Here is an 18,852-nt window from a genome sequence, read left to right on the forward strand (position 1 = left end):
AACTCCTCCTTTGGTCACAGATTCTGAATGGAGATACAAACTGTTTCTCAAAACTGACCACAGCATTAAAATATGAAGTGACTTACTGCTTGCCTTGAAAAAACCCTCCAGGCACTGGGACTATCCAGACTGAAAAAGCCTTCAACCTATTAGTTTACTATTTATTTCCTAACTTCTTCAAAGCAAAGACAGTTAAAATTTGCACCTCAAGAATTAAAGAGATGATGTCTAAAATGAGTGACACAAGATACATCAAAGGCAAAACCTTTCAAAATCTATGAGGTAATCCCTCCCCTAAATACGTATTACCTGGGGTTTTAGCAAAAATTTTTCTTTTATATACAGACATCGAATCTTCTTTGAAAATGTTAAAAGCTCCATAAATTAATGTTTACATTTTGCATTTTTCCATTGTCTAAAAATCAAGAACTAGTGAAGCAGGAATAAAAGTCCCAGCACGCACAATTCTTCTGGATAATGGGTTTAAAATAAACTTGTTGTTGCATCCCTACAATACTGCCAGCATTAGCTGATGATGTGGCACAACTCTTACCATAATTCTGAAGCAATTCTTCTTTAGTTGAAACAATAAGTGAGCGGTCTTTTGCTGAGAGGACAATGGCAAGGCAGACATAATGCTGCTCCGAGGAGTTCGCACGCCGCACTACAGTGAGGAGTCTCACAGGATGGTTATTGGGAGGTGTACTAAAATGTTCAATACAAAACCAAGTTGAGTAGCTTAAACCAGATGGTGGTGGGAAAAACCTTTCACCTAAAAATAAAAAGAAAGCCCATTACACAGCTGCAGTTAGGATACCTACTTGATCCTGTTGCTTTTTTCATATCAGCTCAGCTAATACTAGCTGTGTTTTCTCAGATGCTGAAGAAGCCTCTGTTCAGGGAATATCTCTCCACCACATACATCTGACTCCACTTAATATCCCGGGATGCTCCCACTAATTCTATCTTACTGCAGTAAGCCTTCATCTTAGTTAAACAAGTTGTCACGTCTAAAAACTAAGTGACCATGTTCAATTAATCCCACAGCTTTTAATTAAGCATTCCAGGTTCCTGTAGGGTGAATAATCCACAACAACATGTAAAAATGATGGCAAACAATTTAGATGGGACTTTTGTGATGGTGTGTGCAACTACACCTGTAATAAATGCAGTCAAGGATTCAGCAGAACAAAGTCACAAGTATGACATTACAATTCATTCCCCATTTCCTATGCTCTACACACTACGACCTCAACTTTTTCTTAATGCATCTGGGTTATTAATCATACACCTTGGTTGATTACAGTTTAGCCATCTACTTTAAGCTTTGCATTTTAAAGCAATCACACATTTGCATTTTATATTGCTTTTCATTGTTTTGGGGGCAACAGAAACACACAGAAAAAAGACACAAGAAGTTCTTGATTGTGGGCGCACAGCATCCGACACCATACTAGCAGTTCAATGCTAATCAAGAAATTGAATCTCTTCTTCTCCCTTCTTTAAAATTTTAGTTCTAAGAAAACTAAACATCAGATACAAAACATTGTTTGTTACCAGTCATACTGGAGTACTCACCAGTTCCAATTCCGCTCACAACGGCACCATCAACAAGTCCTGTAGTAACAGCATTATTTGTAGGTGCATTGTGGGGAGCCAGACTTGGCAAGAACAGGCAGCTGTTAAACACAAGACCAGTAACACATTGGAGTTCGTGGAAGTCAGTGTAAGAGGAGTTCAATACAAACAAAACATGGCTTAGGAAAATATACCATAAGCACACAAGCTTTGTGACTTTATGTAGTAATGAAAAATAGGAATTCATTCTCAAGATTGCTCATTGTGAGTCTAAATTATGTCTAGCACAAAGAACTTTGGCAGTGTATGCCTTTGCTGTGAAGTGCAGAGTCATGCCCCGGTGGCTCCATAGCCTAAGATGTTCCCTTGTGGGCACCTGCACCTTGCAGCAGCCTTTGAGTTGTTCTGAACCTCCTAAAGAGACTGGATCAGCTAAATAGTCAAAGGATCTGGCAACTGCAGACAATGATGTTCTTATCTTAAGAAAGTATGCTCTCACACTAATATTCCACCAATTTAGCTATGTTTGGTCCTTAGAAGAGCCACTGATGTTGTGGACACAATGGAAATCAATATAAGGAGAAAAGTTCTTAATTTTTTCTTAGAATTTATTTTAGAAGCCTTTTTAGTTGTCTTGCTGAAATTATAAGAAGTCACAGCTGCATTATGTGAGTTACTTCTGGACATGTTACCAGCACCCAAAAATCTCCAGAAGCAAACACAATGAAAATTAATTCTGCCAGCCTCTTTCAAGTTCTTAGGTCCAGACAATTTTCTTTTCTTCTCTCTTACAAAGGCTGTAGAACACAGCTTAGAGTAATATTTGTTTACTAAAAAAATAAGTCTCTTCCTGACTGTAACGGATGGAAAGGCTAGATGGAAAACGGGAGCTGCATCCTTGCTTTGCAGAGCTGAAAAGAGAATGTAGACAGCAGCAGAGCTCCCAAGTATTCAAGTTTTTCTATTCCATTTATATAAGCAAAAAGACCCAACATTTTCCTTGAACAGATGTTGATAACGGTGTCATGCTTTCATCTTCTGAATAGTTAAATCATATTACATGATTCTCAAAAAGTGCATCACTCAGCATGTGTTTAATTAGAGAGAGAAAAACAAGTAAGTGGTGCTAAAAGAAAAAAATGAGCTAAGCATGATATCCAGGCTATGCCTCCAGTTAGTAATACTGGGTGTCTTTCAGTTCTTTACACTCATCATGTATGCCCACGAACAAATCATGTCTGCTCATCATGTCATGAACTCACTTGTCTGCTTCATTTGTATTTCTGATACACTTTCACATTTTAATGTTTTTCAGCAATTTAAAGTGTGTCTCAGAATACCTGTACTATCCAAATGTCAAACATAAATCTCAGCAACCCTTCAAGGGTATGTTAGCATCCCTTTGTTTTAAAAGGGATGTGAAACACAGAATTGAGGGGGTCCCATCAATGATACATACTTCTTTTTTCACTTTCACACATGGCAAGCAAGCATTTTTAATCAAAGTATTAGTGAATGAGAAAGAAAGAAAGTGGAAATCTTTGTGACTCAAAGCATTCCTTTCTCCTCTTTAAAGAATTCATTTGCTCCTTACTTGCAAACAGTCTATTAAAAACTCCAAGGATTCCTTTGGGAAAAAAGGAAGTAAGAAAACACTCGAGAGCACGGCAGGACCTTACCCAAACCCTTCCAGAGATGTGTCAAACTCGATGAACGCTGGCGTAACTGATGATCCGTGAAGCCTGATATCATGTGGGGTTGTCATGGAGACCAAACACTTGACTCTGGTCAGGGGCACTGTGCTCCCTTCTGCTGGCTTAAGCAGGCTCTTGCTTATCCGATAGTGGCTGTCCTCGTGCCCACTGAAGACGCTGTCAGGACCCAGACCTTCCATGGAGGTGACCATGCTATCTACAGGAGAAGCCAAGAAACAACACAGCATTGCAAGAGAGCGTTGCAAAGGGAGGTATTTTCAGGCTGTTTATTTGGACCTTTCAATTCCTGTGGAATAGCTGAATTGTCACACATCGTCAGCTAGTTCAGCCTCTCATAAGAAATTGAGATGGGCAGCTCATTATCAATTGCTTTGATGATAAAAAAAATCAACCAAGGCAGAAAGATGAGCATCTTGCACAACATGCCAAGGAAAGTTTGTGGTAAAGCCAAGAGGCTCTCCCATTACCTCATGTCAGCATGGTGTCCTTTTCGCAGAGGTTCCTTTTCAGATGCATTTCTGCTACCTGACTTAACAGGTAGGGAAAATTCTGCTTTGTGCTTTTCAGATGCAGTCTCAGAACTCTTAGTGAGCAGAAAGTAAACTTAGCTTAGGAAATTTAATATAACTTGTGGTATTCAGAAGGTAGCTTTGCATTCTCTTTCCTAGGCTAAAAACTTTCTAGTCTCACATTTTCATCATTTTCATTGTTTATTTTTCCCAGTGATAATACCCTAATGCAAATATATATATATATAAATAAATAGAGCACTATATATAAATATAGTACTATATACTATTATACTATTTAGTACTACTAGTACTAAATATAGTACTATAAATAGAGTACTATATAATATTTTATATATATAAATAAATAGAGCCAAGAGAAATTGAATCTCTTCTTCTCCCTTCTTTTAAAATTTACTGAACATTATAAGATGAATTCAGTTAATTTATTTTGTTTATTTATTTCATTATTTAATCCTTAATCAGTATCATCTAAGATACTTTCTAGTTTCTTTTAAATACTTCAAAAATTTAATCTAAGGTATTTTTAATATGTTACAGCCAGCCATACAATGACCAAGCTGACACACAGAAATAAATATCTTGTGCTTTAGAAACTTTTCAACAATTTTTTTGTATTATAATTTATTGAGACTCTCCTATACCACAGGAATAGTCATTCCCAAGCTCTACAACTCATAGATAATTGGAGATTGAGCAATTATTTCATCTGACACCTTACTGAAGGCATGGGAGATACTACACAGACATAATGTTTTGTTGCGTGCACGTGGAAGAAGCTGAGAAAAAAAATGATGTTAAATAACTATAAATGCAGGACCTACTCGAGACTTAAAAACAAACTACTACCCTATTTAACAGTTACTGTTCCCAAAATAAAAACCTGTAATAATCCTTGTTGGATATATATATTCAATATAAGTACAACATTCCCTTTGGTTTTAGAACTTTTCCAGTTCTAAAATTGTTCTGATGATTTCACATTCATACAAAGCTGGAGTAAAGTTGGATTTTTATGAATGCTTATCTAGAAATTTTAAATAGGTATGCAACTGGGGGACATGAGTGAAACATTATTTACACACATTTTTAGCATTTCAGCACCTACTTCTCATTTCTGGTTCAAAACTCAGTGAGCTGGGTTTGTGCACTCGGTACTGTTTCAACAGCTTTTTGTCCCAGGCTCCGCAATTCAAAGGATTTCCCAAGCGTAAAAATTCCCTAAGAAAGAATAAAAAAATTTGGAAGTCATTTTCTCTATTTATTTATCTATAGTGTCACCAAATCTAATAGCACTTTTTAAAAAAGACAGTACTTGCTTGCAATAAACATAACTTTTAACTAAGAAAATAATCCAATGCATCATTATGATCCATATTTGATCCATTCAAAACAATTCAATTTTGGAACACATGCTCTCAAAAGTTGACACTATTTTAAGTAATCAAGCAATTTTGATAAAGTAATTTAACATAAAATACAGCAATTTTGATAATTCCCTTCTCTTCATTAAAAAACTTGGCAGGAGGCTGCTGCATTCTGCAGGAGAACATCAGGACATTCGATGATGCATGTCCAGCAAGCTGAACTCTTCTGGAAAGGCAGATCATAGGCTGAAGTAAGAGACTTCAGCTTTGTTTTAGCAGTGTGTCCTATTTGGTTGGGGGAATCATTTCACAGCTATCAACACCTGTATCTCTAGATAACTATAGTATCTCACTATAGAGCTACCCAGGCTATCAGTGTCTATGGTTAGGGAAGCTTAAGTCCCTGTAATGTGACTATGAGCTAGAGGGCTCCTTGTAGAATCCTTTCTGACACAGCTACATGTCACTGAAGGGAACCTTGCAGCTGTCCTGGCTACAGGTCAGCCAGTCAGTGATCCATAGGGGATAAATACAATTAAATTCCCTCTTACAGCTGAGATCACAGAACCCCAGGACAGTTTGGGTTGGAAAGGACCTTTAAAGGTCATTTGGTTTAAGCCCTCTGCTGTGGGCTGGTACAGTTTTCACTTACACTAGGTTATTCAAAGCCCTGTCTAACCTGACCAACACCAGTGACGGAGCATCCACAATTTCTCTGGACAACCTCTTCCAGTGTCTCACCTCCTTCACTGAAAAAAATGTCTTCCTCATGTCTAATTTGAATCCAGCGTCTTGCACTTTAAAACCTGTGGCACTGGTACTGTCACTACAGACCTTGGTAAAAAGTCTCTCTCTGTCAAGAGACAACCTATTTGATGAGAAATAAAATGGGACATTGTGCTATCTCTACCGCATCGGGTCACTAAAGCTCTCTACCACTGCCAGCCATTTACAGCAAGCCAGGGACAGTGCAGGCTGCAGGCTTCAGTCCAACTGAATTTCAGGGCTATCCTTCTGACCTCAACACCATGGGCTGCAGAGACTGGGAGGCCAGCCTTTCAAACATCCTTTGGAGTGGAGGATGCAAGGAGTGGTCCTCATCTGCCAGAGCAGCACTGCATCTTTGCAGAAGTCGTGCGTGGAGCCCAGCTTCACACATGACTTGCTGGTTTCTCTCTGTATGCACCAGAGATTGCAGGATGTTGGCCACTGCCAGCTGGAGATCCAGTGCATGCTGAAAAAGAGAACAGCACAGGGCTTGAGAAAGTGCAAACTGAGGAGGAAAACAGAAGAAAGGCTTTATATATAATAATAGAAATTACCATTAGCAATAAATACAGAAAATTAACTATAATTAAATATATGTGCATGCACTTGTGTGTTTTCAGGGGGTGTGTATGCATGTCTATATGAAGAAACACTGTACAAAAAAGGTAATTAGTTAGACAAAGGATTACCAGAACTATGGTCAAGGAAAAAAAAATCAGGTAAGAATGGTTAACTAACCTCTACTTTTCACCAGCAAAGACAGCCAGCTTAGACAGAACTGGAAACTCTTATTTTTGTGACTATTAAGCTATTCCTAGTAACTTAACATAGAAATATAATCATTTAGGTTGGAAAAGACCTTTAAGATCACTCAGTTGAACTCTTAACCCAGCATGGCCTAGCCCACCACTAAACCATGCCCCCAAGTGCCACATTTACATGTCTTTTAAAGACTTCCATGCCTGGTGATTCAAACAGTGCCCTAAGCAGCCCATTCAAGTGCTTAACAACCCTTTTGGTGAAGTTTTTCCTAATATCCAACGTAAACTTCCCCTGAAACAACTTGATGCCATTTCCTCTCAGTCTATCACTTGTTTGACTTGTTGAGACTGCCCCTCCCCTTGATACAACCTCCCTTTCAAGTAGTTTTAGAGAGGGGTAAAGAACCTCCTTGAGCTTCCTTTTCTCCAGGCTAAAACACTCCCAGCTCCCTCAATTACTCCTCACAGGACTTGTGCTCCAGACCCTTCCTTAGCTCCTCTGCCTTTCTCTGGACACAGTCCAGCACCTCAACGTCTTTCCTGTAGTGAGGGGCCCAGAACTGGACACAGGATTTGGGTTCAGGCTCAGCAGTACTGACTACAGTGGGATGATCACTGCCCTGGTCCTTCTGGCCACACTTGCTGATGCAGGCCAGGATGCCACTGGCCTTCTTGGCCACGTAGGCACAGCTGGCTCATACTGTAGACCAGCATCCCCAGGTCTTTTCCAGCCACTCTTTCCCTAGCCCTTACCACTGCCTGGGGATGTTGTGACCCAAGAGCAGGGCTCAGCACTTGGCAACCTCACACAATTGCCCTCAGCCCATCAATCCAGCCTGTCCAGATTCCTCTGCAGAGCATTCCTGCCCTCCAGCAGATCAGCATTCTGGCTGAACTTGGTGCCATCCACAAACTGACTGAGAGTGTACTTGATTCCCTCATCCAGATCAATACAGATACTAAGCAGAACTGACACAGTTCTGAGCCCTGGGGAACACCATTGGTGACCATCTGCCAGATGGGTGTAACTCCATTCACCACCACTCTGGGCCTGGCCACCCACCCACCCAATTTTTAACCTATCAAAGAGTCCACCCACTCAAGCTATGAGCAGCCAGTTTCTCCAGGAGAATGCAGTGGGAAACAGTGTCAGAAGCTTTACTAAGGCACAGGTAAATGACATCCACAGCTTTTCCCTCAGCAACCAAGAGGGTCGGTCACCTTGTCACAGGAGACCAGGTTAGTTAAGCAGGACCTGCCTTACATAAAGCCATGCTGGCTGGGCCTGGTTTCTGTTCTGTATGTGCCGTTCTGTATGTGCTGCAGCATGGGATGTGTAATGATCTGCTTCACAGCCTTCCCCAGCACTGGGGTCAGATTGAGGGGCCTGTGGTTCCCCTGATCTTCCTGGCCAGTCTTGTAGATGAGCATCACATTGACTAATCTCCAGCCAACTGTAATTTTCCTGATTAGCCAGGACTACTGGCAAATGATGGAAAGTAGCTCAGTGAGCACTTCCACCAGCTTCCTCAGCACCCTTGGGCAGATCCCATCAGCCCCATAGATTTGTGAGTGTTTAGGTTGTGTATCAGGTTGCTAACTACTTCCCCTTGGATTATACGGGCTTCATTTCTGTTCCCCACCACCACCATAACCTCTACAAAACTAAAGACATATGCAACATAATTGTCAAATTTATGTCATGAAGGCAGAAAGTTACCACAGTCATGACCAGTAGAGACCAAGAAAGAGGAATCCAGTAATTCTTCCAAGAATTCTTTTGGAATTCTTTTTTTTTTTTTTAACTAAAAAGTATTCTTCAGGGAAGACATCTCAAACAAAAAATACATAAGCAACTTCAAAAAATGTCCAACAAATCTTTCATATACAAAGTACCAGAAGACATTCTGGGTTGGGAATTGTACAAAGCAATCATTACAACTTTAGAACTAGAATATGTTTGGAACTTTTAACTTTAACTAGAACAACTAGAACAACTTTAGAACTAGAACATATTCCAGCTACTTCAAACAGTGTGCATAGCCCAAGATATGATGTTCAGTCCTGTGTCCTCACAGTATGCACTAATACCTGATACATCGGGGAAAACATGAATTAATCACAGTGCATGGAAACTTATCTGATGGCCACTTCTTATCTTTCTTTAAACTTACATTACTAACAAGAGTTTGAAAGAGATAAACAAAAGAAAGCCTATGAAATAAAGCAATTCCTCCTAGACATCTATGCCACCAGTTACACAACTCAACCTGTGAAACATATTAGTTTTTCAACACAAAATGAGAGGACATCACCAGCTTTCTTATTTCCCACAGCCATCCTTTTCCCCAGCAACTCCCAAAGCTTCAGACCATACATTTTTTTCCCTTACCTCTGGGTGTGTAGCTGATCCAACAGAAGCCAGAAGATCCAGCATTGCAAGCATAGCACCAGGGTGAATAATGACTGCATCAGAGCTTTGTATGGATGTGGGTACTGCTTGGAGTTTCACATCAGCTATGTTTTTCTGAGGGCAAACAGGGGGTGTTGAAACAGAATTATATGCGTGCCTGCAGGACAGAAAACATCCCATGGTTACAACACTCAGCTATTATGAGCTCTGCATTTTTTAAACAGCTGTCAAATTGTACTGGCCTATAGATGTTACTCCCTTTTCCTTGCTCTTCCCTCAGTTAGAACAAGTGTTCCTCTTCTCAAACCTGTTGGGCATGTTTCCCTAAAGACAGCCTGGAGAGGTTTCGGTTTCTCAACTATTCCTGAATTTGGAAGTGTCTTCCCCAGGTGCTACACGGTTTCAAGAACTTAAGAGATTGTTTTTATTGCCTCCTTCTTTTTATTCTAGTTGCAGTGGCAGCACACAACTGCAGTGAGCAACCTACCAATGCTCCTGTTCTCTGGATGTGTGTCTCCCCATTTGCTTTTCATCAACAACTGATCATGAAATGTACTATCACAAAACCCTCAGCAATCTGTAATCAGCCTAGGGGAATAGAAGGGTGGTCTCTGTGTTTACTCATGCCAGCAATCTGTATGTTCTCAGTCCTTCCGTGACTGCTACAGCCATTTGGTTTTACATGAAGATGCTTTAGTATGATCCAGGGAAAAGAGGATTTGACACACTGACTTAGAAGCAACCACTGGTCCTGAAAAATGCAGACATGTTCTTCATTGAAACTCTTGGAGATATCAGCTTGATGCCACTCCTCTTTCAGCAAGGGTTTCAAAACACAAACAGCATGAGCAACTTACTAAACATAAGCTTTCAAGATAGTGCTTTAGAAGCAAAAGCAAGATCCAAAGACTCACGCTCACCACAAAAAAAGAAAACCAAAACACAAGAAACCCCCACAAGAAAAAAACCCACAAACCCAGAAAAACCCCGACCCAAATCAACGATAGCCCACGGTATTTATCATACAGTTATTTGTAAGAAGAAATTGAACAAAATATGTGTAAGAATTTTTTTGATGATCACAATGCCCTTCATTTTACAACTGAATACAGCAAAACAAGAAGGGTTTCTTCTACTCTAATCAGTTGAAAGAAGTATTTCCTCTCTTCTGTTCTCAGTGACAGAGATTTACTCAAACCCTGACCCTAAGTTAAGACTTTGAGACTGGCTGTTCCTCACCCTTTAGACACTTCCAACAAGGCAATCTCTTTCTCCTGGGAAAATAGGGCATAGATGGGAGATGAGGAAGGCTGCAAAACACAAGTCTGCCCTAAACACAGCCACCAAGACCAATTCCCCAGCAAGAAACACATCTATGAGGGAAGGCTGAGACATCAGATTATTCAGCCTAAAACAGGACAACAGGAAGCACAGCACAATCTTCTTGTGCTGGCTGGAAAACTGGTTCAATAAATAATGTTCCAATAAAAAGGTTCCTACTGAAAATCTTTATGGCAGATCAGCAAAAACTTGGCACCTGAATAACCCAAGAGTACCATTCAAAAGAGTTTTTAAGAAAAATTACATTAGCAATGCTTTAGTCATTTAGCTAATGCTTACAGGAAACAGAAACTAATATGGCAATTCTACTGAAACCAACTGCTAAGAAAAAGATCTCCCTAAATGAGTTTTTCTAATGTTTTTTACAAACCCTTAAGCCATTAATTTTCTAAACTTCTCTGTCAGCCCCACTACTTATGGAAACATCTCGCTGGTAAGAAAGACTTCACTGTTTCTTTTAAAAAGAAATGGAATTAAGAACAGTGTAACAAATGGTAATACTGTCTCAAAGAGATGCTATCTCAAGCCTCTGCCCTGACTTACTGCAGAAATTGGAACACAGGCAATTGTTTCTCATACATTCTAAAAGCAGTGCTCTTCCTCTGAAGGAGAAAACTGCAGCCTCTTTCCATTGTCACTTTGAGCATCTCAATGCAAGTTTTACAGGATGCAGTTAAAAAAAAGAAATATCCATTTATATTTAAGAATTCTCATAAGGCTAGTGAAATTCCATTCCTTAAGACATTCTGTCCACTTTTAAGTAGAAATTTTACTTTTAAGCACACTGGTCTGCATTATCACATTCACCTTGTTAGGTAAATTTTGAGGTTAAAACATGGTAGTACACAGAGAGCATAACAAAAACATTGCTCACAATGAGTCACAAAACACAAATATGATCCTGGTCTCAAACCACCTGGACTGCAACATTCCACACTACTGAGAAAGCAATACGGTCCAGACTAGGCTTCCTGATTGCAGTCTATGGAAAAATTATCTTTTTAAAACATCTGCTATTGAAAGCTTTTCAAGTAATTTTAAAATACCTTCTATTTTTAGTTTTTCCATATAAGGAGAACTTGTAACACGTCAACAGGAAAAAACCCAGTTTGTAAAGATATCTCTAAGCAGAAAAAAGAAACAGATCTTACAAAATCCTTCCTAAATATTAATGTTATAGTTCTATGGGTCAGGGTATAATTGCAATAAATTATTTTACCATACTTCGACATTCTCATATGTCTCCTTTAAGGAAGAAGAAAGAAGAAGAAACACATAATGGAAAAAGGCAGTGACACAAGATGTCATGCATCTGTATGTCTAATCTGTTTGACTTACTAAAATATATAATTGAAAATAATTAATCAATGTAACTTCAGTTATATAATTAGCTACAATTACTGATGAAAATTACAACAGCATTTTGATCTGGAAAGAAGTAAGTTAGATTTACTGTAGATAAACACTCTGCATATTGTTCCCCAAGAGTGATTACTATGTGAACTTTTTAAAAATAATGGCTAAAAAGTCAAAGCTACATTCTATTCTCTACTTTACCCTGTTAGGATCAAAATATCCAAAAAAAAAAAAAAAAAAAAAAGAGAGAATGCATATTTCTGCTAAAATTTACAACAATCAGAGTTGAAAAAGCTGTAGTTCTTGATTCAAATTACACAGGTGTGGAATAACAATGCATTCCCGGTAACAGGGAGGAAGCCACGTACTGCCTTCCAACACGTGCTGCAGGAGTCCCACCTACTCTGCTTTCATAAAGTAGAACACTTGGATGGCAGAACTCCACAGGGAAATACAGCTTTGAAACATTTCTGAGAGAGAATATTAGCATATCAGTGCATCCAAAACTATTCGAGACTGTGTGAGAAACCAGAACTGTGCTATTTTTGTTTATAAGAATTATTTGTGTGCACAGTGTCTGCTTGCTCTTTTAGCCAAACAACAGAGGGCACTCCCTCAGGCATCTGTCTTACAAGTCAAAAGGCAGAAAACCAGGCCACAGCAAGAAGGGAGATTCCAGGGATGCAAAGCAAAGGAGACAGAAAACAATAAGAGAAGAGCAAACACTTCTCTGGGAAGAGTCAACTTCGACAGAATCTGACCGTATCTGACATTTAAGAGGAGAAAAAAATAATAGTGGAATACAAACCCCAAGCTGCTTATTTTCAAAAGCAGAAGGATCACAGCCATTGGCAATGAATTCACTAGGAATGATAAACATGATGCTGTGAGAAAGCAGACAGCTGTTCAAACAGACTTTTTGGAAAGCCTAGTTCTATTTTTTACTTAAAACATGCATTTGAGAAAGGATCTGAAAGTCACCCAGGCAAGCTGATCATTCTTTCTGTCCATTTTTACTTTGAGTCCTACACAATTTGTTACAACCCAAAGGCTTTTTTTGTTAGTGAAAATCCATTTCAAAAGCACTTAACCCCATCAAGTACCTACATAACCTTACTGGAGCTTACCTGAATTGCTGAAAGCACCCCCAGGGATAATGACTTTTTAAACTACCCAATCTTTACCTCAGGTTTTTAAGCAACTGCTTGCATTTTCAGTACCAAAAAAAAACCAAAAAAAAAAAAAAAACACAAAAAAAAAAAAAACCAAAGCCAAAAAAACCCCAAAAAAAAAAAAAAAAAAAAAAAAAAAAAAAAAAACCAAAACAAACAAACAAACAAAAACCAATACCAAACAATACCAAAAAAAAACCCACCCACCAACAAGGGAAGCCAAACTGATCTATTCATATACAGCTATATTTATATTTTAATTTCCAGGCAGCATCAGCCACCCATATGGCAGTCTTGTTCATCACACCCTGGAATCAGCTCCTATTTGGCAGGCACTGCTTGTGTGCAAGCTTTTGGATATCTGTGTATTTGAGTAATCCAGTGAACCTGAGCAGTCCTGCCACCTACACCTGGGAGAACAGCAAAATGTAGCAAAGGGATGGGCAATCTGCAACACTAGAGGTTAATGCAGGGCTGAAGCTGTAAAGAGCTTCCACAGGAAACACTATGTTCTTACAAGTTTCTTCAGAGTAAATGACAGGGAAAAGACTTTGGCAGCTAAGGTTTTTCTCTGTAAATTATAACATTTGTCCTTAAATGCCTCAGTGTTAGAAAAGAAAGGAAATGACAATCTAAGAGGTTCTGGGTTACTGGGAAGGTGCCTTAGTCCAAGCCACTCCCTGTACAATACCCAGGTATGACTTGGGTAACTTCACTCAGTAAAGAAAAAAGGTTCTCTTTACTAATCTGCTTTAATATAAACATTCATTTGAAATCGGTTTCCAAAAGCATCTTTGGTTGTTTTCCTTTGCAAAATATTTTACATTCCAACCACAAAGCTTGATGGCCTATCTTAAGCAGTATACCACTCAATAATGATCGTATTTTCTGGCACCTGCATCTGAGATATCACTGTATCTTTTAAAAGCGTTTTTAGCTTTCAAAAGCAAACCTGCCTAACTTGCATCTGTAGATAGTGAAAGGCTGCTCCCTTCCCTGGGGACTCCAGGAAAATTTTTTTTCACATTTGTACAAACCTGTAAGTAACACTGTTCAGACAGTAACAGTTATTGAAAACAAATATTAAAGTCTACCAGACACACTAAGATGCAGAAAAAAAGACTGCAGCTTAGGAATGAAAGTGGGTGGTTGGATTTCTGAATTGGGCCATTTGTGCTTTCTTTCCAAACCTTTTAATTCAGCATGTCTCTAAATGATTTGGTAGTCAAGTACTGACAGGTTCATTCTTTACTTTTTATTCTCTAGAATTACTAATAAATGGCACCTTTACAAGCCATTCACTTTCCACCAAAAGTAAGCTTTCTTGAAAAATTAGTCAGGAAAAAAGAAATCTTGCCGTATTCATTGATCTGCTAGCATAGTCTGAATGCCTCTGAACTGCTCCTGAGAGTGCCATATAAACCTCCCTTCGATAATTTCTTATACTAGGCTTTATTTGGTTTTGAAACACAAGGCTAACTTTAAGTGCTATGGGAATCTGGAGACATCTCTAATCTCATCACTGCCTAGGATTCACTATGAAACATGCCTTTACATTTTTTTATCCAGTAAATACACAAGCGGAAATGCACTCCTCAGAATAGCAATTTAAGAGAAACATCCCTCCCCCCCAAAACTAAGAAACACAACAGTGCGAGAGAAAAACCAGAAACGAGATCAGCTTCTCTTTGAAGGGTCGGTACCTTTTCCTGGACAAAGCTGGCGTACCCCAAGGAGAGGGGAGAGAAGTCTCATTTGTCAGGCAAGGAGGGATCTGTTCTGCATGACTACAGACAAAACAGACAGGGGTAGGACAGAGAGGTTAGAGAAGAAACCAGAGGCCAAAAGCTTGTTAGTTTTACAAAAGCATCAATAAAATTGTTACTTGGATCCATCCTTCAGAAACAACACGGATGACAAAGGACAAACTGAACAACGGCCTCAGGTGAACACAGACATGCAAAGTGTGCACAGGTCTAGTGGTGTGACTCTGCACTGCTTGTTCATTGTTCTGCTGAGTTACTGATAACAGCAGACATTCAGAGGAGAAAGTAAAGCTTCAGTAAATTAGACATAACCAACAGAAGTAAGAAATAAAGTCAATGTAAATTCAATAATGAATGACGAACAGAATATTGAAAGAAGAAAAAAATCACTGAAAATAACAGCCAGATAAAAAAGGAATTTAGTGAGGTATCTTATGCAACATCACCAGATGATTTACTTACCCCATTGTTTCCTCATTCTCCACTGTTAGCCAGTGTCAACTTCTACAGTAGGAGTAACACACTCTTAATACAAATTGTCCTCCCGCTACCTGAATGCTTTAATAATGCTTCAAAATGAGATCAAATAAACTGATTTCTGAAGTTGGTGTTTTGGTGAGTGTGTCAGAGTGTGAGCGTGTGTGTGTGTGTGTTAGAGTGTTTTTTTTTGTTGGTTTGTTGTTAAAATTTTCTTTAAAGAAGAGAAAAGCATTAAGATCTCCTGCTTTGGGGGCAAGACTGCCCTTCTTATTAAAACAGGGTCACATACATTCAAAGGCTAGGGTATAAATAGCTTAAAGGTCCCAAACACAAAGCTTAGGTCTGTGTTTCACGTTTTGTACCTTAAATGGTGGCAAAAACTACTTTAAGACAAGCCAATCTTCAATACTTATTTCGCAAAGTTTTGTTGTCATCTTGAACCTTTAAAACACATTTCTGTTCATTTTGAGTCTCATTAAAATTTAAATTCAAGTTTTTTTTACTCTGGGAGTGTCTCCCAGTTAAATTTAAAATACCAATAATTTACAGACTACCTAGAACTTTTAAGAACAAGCAAATCATTGTACAACAAGATGTCTGTCTCATGTGCTAGCAAGGAGAAAAAGAGGCACAGGGAAGGTCTTTACAGTCTCTAACACTACTTGAGAGATGGTCATAGCAGTAGTGTCCATCTCTTCTCCCAAACAACTAGCCAAAAGGCAAGAAGAAATGGCCTCAAGTTGAACCAGGGGAAGTGTAGATTTGATATTTGGAAAAAAAACTTCAGCAAAAGGGTTATCAAGCACTGGAACAGGCTGCCCTCAGATGGAGTTGAATCACCATCCCTAAGGGTTCTTTAAAAAGATGTGTAGATGTGACACTGAAGGACATGGTTTAGAAATTAATTTGCTAGTGCAAAATTTACAGTTAGACCTGATCTGAAGAGTATTTTCCATCCCAAATGATCCTATGTTTCTAAATTAATCAAGGTACTATTTAGTAATCTACTTTTAAGCTCCATATCAAATGAAACATGAAGTTAAGGTATGACATTCAATAACCAAATTTTCATTTCACTTAATAAAAGCACAAAAATATAGTATTTCTAATGATGATAACACAACCTGTCAGCCTATCAACCAACAGGTTGCTTCAACACATCAAAAATAAACATGAACTGATATCTCTATATTAACTGCTGCCACGATAAAAACATCTAACATCAGAGAGAACACTGGATACCCTGAAGAACACCAGCAAGCTAAGTCATTATTTGGTCAGATGTTGACACCTTATCCTCCTCTCAGTGGAGTGAAGGAAGAAAGAAGTAGATAGAAGTAGATTAAAATGGAAATACAAAAGCTTTCATTGAAGGCATCTGAAGAGAACTATTTTGGGGAACACTAGTGTAGGGCAGGCAGAGAAGATGAAAGAAAAAAAAACAAAAAAAACAAAAAAAACAAAGGTCATACCTGTCAAAAGAATCTGTTGCTACCTTGTAGAGGTAAATAAATAGTTTGCTGCAGTGTCTTAGAGTAGGTGACACAGAATCCAGGGATATTAGGTCATCGTCCAAAAGTCTTTGAAACAGTTGTGTATTTGAAGGGAAGACATTCAAGGGACTTATTTTCCTCAAGTCTGAGAAGCAGCCAAGTAATCGAACAGCATCTGCCAGTTTTTCATACTGGATCTCTGTCTTGAAGAAGTGAGAGTTGGCTGGCTCATAGCGCATTGCTGCAGTCAATGTGCAGAACACAGTGTGAAGCAGTTCAAACACTTGGTTCTGGTTTACTTTTTCCCAGCCATTCTTAGGTGGTGAGCACAAAGATCTTTCCATGGCAACAAGCAAAGATGTGACATACACAAATCCACCGACTTTCCTAAAAACAGTTCTTGTGCGGTGACTCTCCCTCAGTACCAAGAGTAGGGCCTGTGGACAAAACAAACAATCAAAACAGGGAAACAACAGCAACAACAAGCAGCAGCATTACAAACAGCCTGGAAAAAGGTAGGACCATTTTTGTTCACAAAACATCATTGTGCTAGCAAAATCCTTGTGTCATTTGTCGGAACCTGGTAATGCCTGAAGTCTCTGAAGATCAACTTTGTACTACAAAAATTCTCATACTCAAAAGTTTACAAAATAAAAAAAAGAGTAGGGGGAAAGTAGAACATTGCCCCTTATTTAGAAATAAATAATTACCTTCCAACAGAAAAGACCTGACCAAGCCCAGAATGTAACCCAAAATTGCCAAGTAATTTTTTTAGTGACAAGGTGAAGAATATCTGTTAGAAAGCAATCTTCTCTGCCATCACACTTCACAAACAATCTCAAACAAGAGTAGGAAAATGACTTCTTGCAGCAATGAAAAATCTGAAGTTTGGAGCATCCTAACAGTTTCCTAGAAATCAACAATGTCGAAGTACCTGGCAGCTATGAAGCCATAACGGCATTCAAATATAACAACTCAGTTAGCAAACTCAGGCAGTAAAAATTAGCCAAATATGCCCACTTACTTTTAGCTTTCTTCTAAAAATCTCTGAATTGAGACTAAGACTATATTTTAAGAGTTTCTTCTCAAAAGTAAGCCGTTGAGAGAAATGAAAGTGGATAAAACCTTACTTGCTCAACAAATAAATGCAAAGCCATGGTATAAACAGCAGAAAATACATGAACTTAGGTACTAGAGAATAATACTCATTATCTGTGAAATCAGGGGGTGGAGAAGCCCCTCCACACAGCCAAAAACAAACAAAAAGGACACCTGTCATGGCAAGTTTGACCCATGTGTGAATATAGAATATAGAAGAAAAAGTCTCCCTACAGAAAGCATCATAAACAACAGAAAAATGTTACTGATACAGAAAAATAGTCCAGGGGGAATTTTCCATGACCGAAAGTTTACTTCTTCACAATCAATCTGCTTTTTTAAGCACTCATAAGATGGGTAGTGAAATAGCAAGACTGTCATTCCTCTGAAGGCACTATCTCCTTTCCTGACAAACTAGAACAAACAGTAAGAGACACATCACCACACTGTTTTGGGCTGTCAGTTCCATAACCAAAACTTCTGAGAACAGCACCAATGGAGGACAAGTACAATAGGTCAAGGGAAGGACAGAAATCCTGATTTTCTGTTAAACCCTCTGGGGAACTCCAATATCTTTTCTTTCCCCTAAGTATGGTAATAACACATATTTGAATAACAAAAACTGCTGAAGACTTTCATAGACATTACACAGTGAATGAACTGTTTTATTACCAGCTCTCCTTCCTGTCTTTGGGAATAATATGAAGCTGTTCATGTGCCAGAGAAATACTACAGCTCCTTTGAACAGAAATGAACCTAGATGTCTGAGTTCTCTTCATTAAGACTCCTTTACTTTCTACTATTTGCCTCAGCTTTTCTACGCTAAAATAAATCAGTATTTTGTCAATTTAAAAAATAATATTAGCTACTCTGAGGAGAAATTGTGGGTCTACATTAGCAAATGAAACACCTAATACAACAAGAAACAGACAAGAGTTTTCTTGCTTCTTCCTCCACTCTGAGCCTTACTTTCTTACTATTCCACTATTTTGCTTAAGCAAGCAAGTTCTTCAG

General features: G+C 38.7%; 1 protein-coding gene across 10 annotated transcripts in view; it reads right to left on the minus strand.

The window, feature by feature from the left end:
• Positions 1 to 18,852, minus strand: part of WDFY3 (WD repeat and FYVE domain containing 3) — a 154,764-nt gene that overhangs the window by 54,064 nt on the left and 81,848 nt on the right. For 8 of the 10 annotated variants that reach the window (XM_068187835.1, XM_068187832.1, XM_068187834.1 and 5 more), the window contains 8 exons: positions 16,720 to 17,177; positions 14,705 to 14,788; positions 9,112 to 9,289; positions 6,210 to 6,424; positions 4,932 to 5,044; positions 3,258 to 3,489; positions 1,579 to 1,679; positions 554 to 772 (listed from right to left, as the gene is read on the minus strand). In XM_068187835.1, coding sequence (XP_068043936.1) covers positions 554 to 772; positions 1,579 to 1,679; positions 3,258 to 3,489; positions 4,932 to 5,044; positions 6,210 to 6,424; positions 9,112 to 9,289; positions 14,705 to 14,788; positions 16,720 to 17,177 — 1,600 coding nt within the window. The remainder of the gene's footprint in view (positions 1 to 553; positions 773 to 1,578; positions 1,680 to 3,257; positions 3,490 to 4,931; positions 5,045 to 6,209; positions 6,425 to 9,111; positions 9,290 to 14,704; positions 14,789 to 16,719; positions 17,178 to 18,852) is intronic. The other 2 variants (XM_068187831.1, XM_068187828.1) reach the window with 1 other exon arrangement.

Source organism: Anomalospiza imberbis, chromosome 4, assembly GCF_031753505.1.
Source record: "Anomalospiza imberbis isolate Cuckoo-Finch-1a 21T00152 chromosome 4, ASM3175350v1, whole genome shotgun sequence".
NCBI classification, from domain to species: Eukaryota; Metazoa; Chordata; class Aves; order Passeriformes; family Viduidae; genus Anomalospiza; species Anomalospiza imberbis.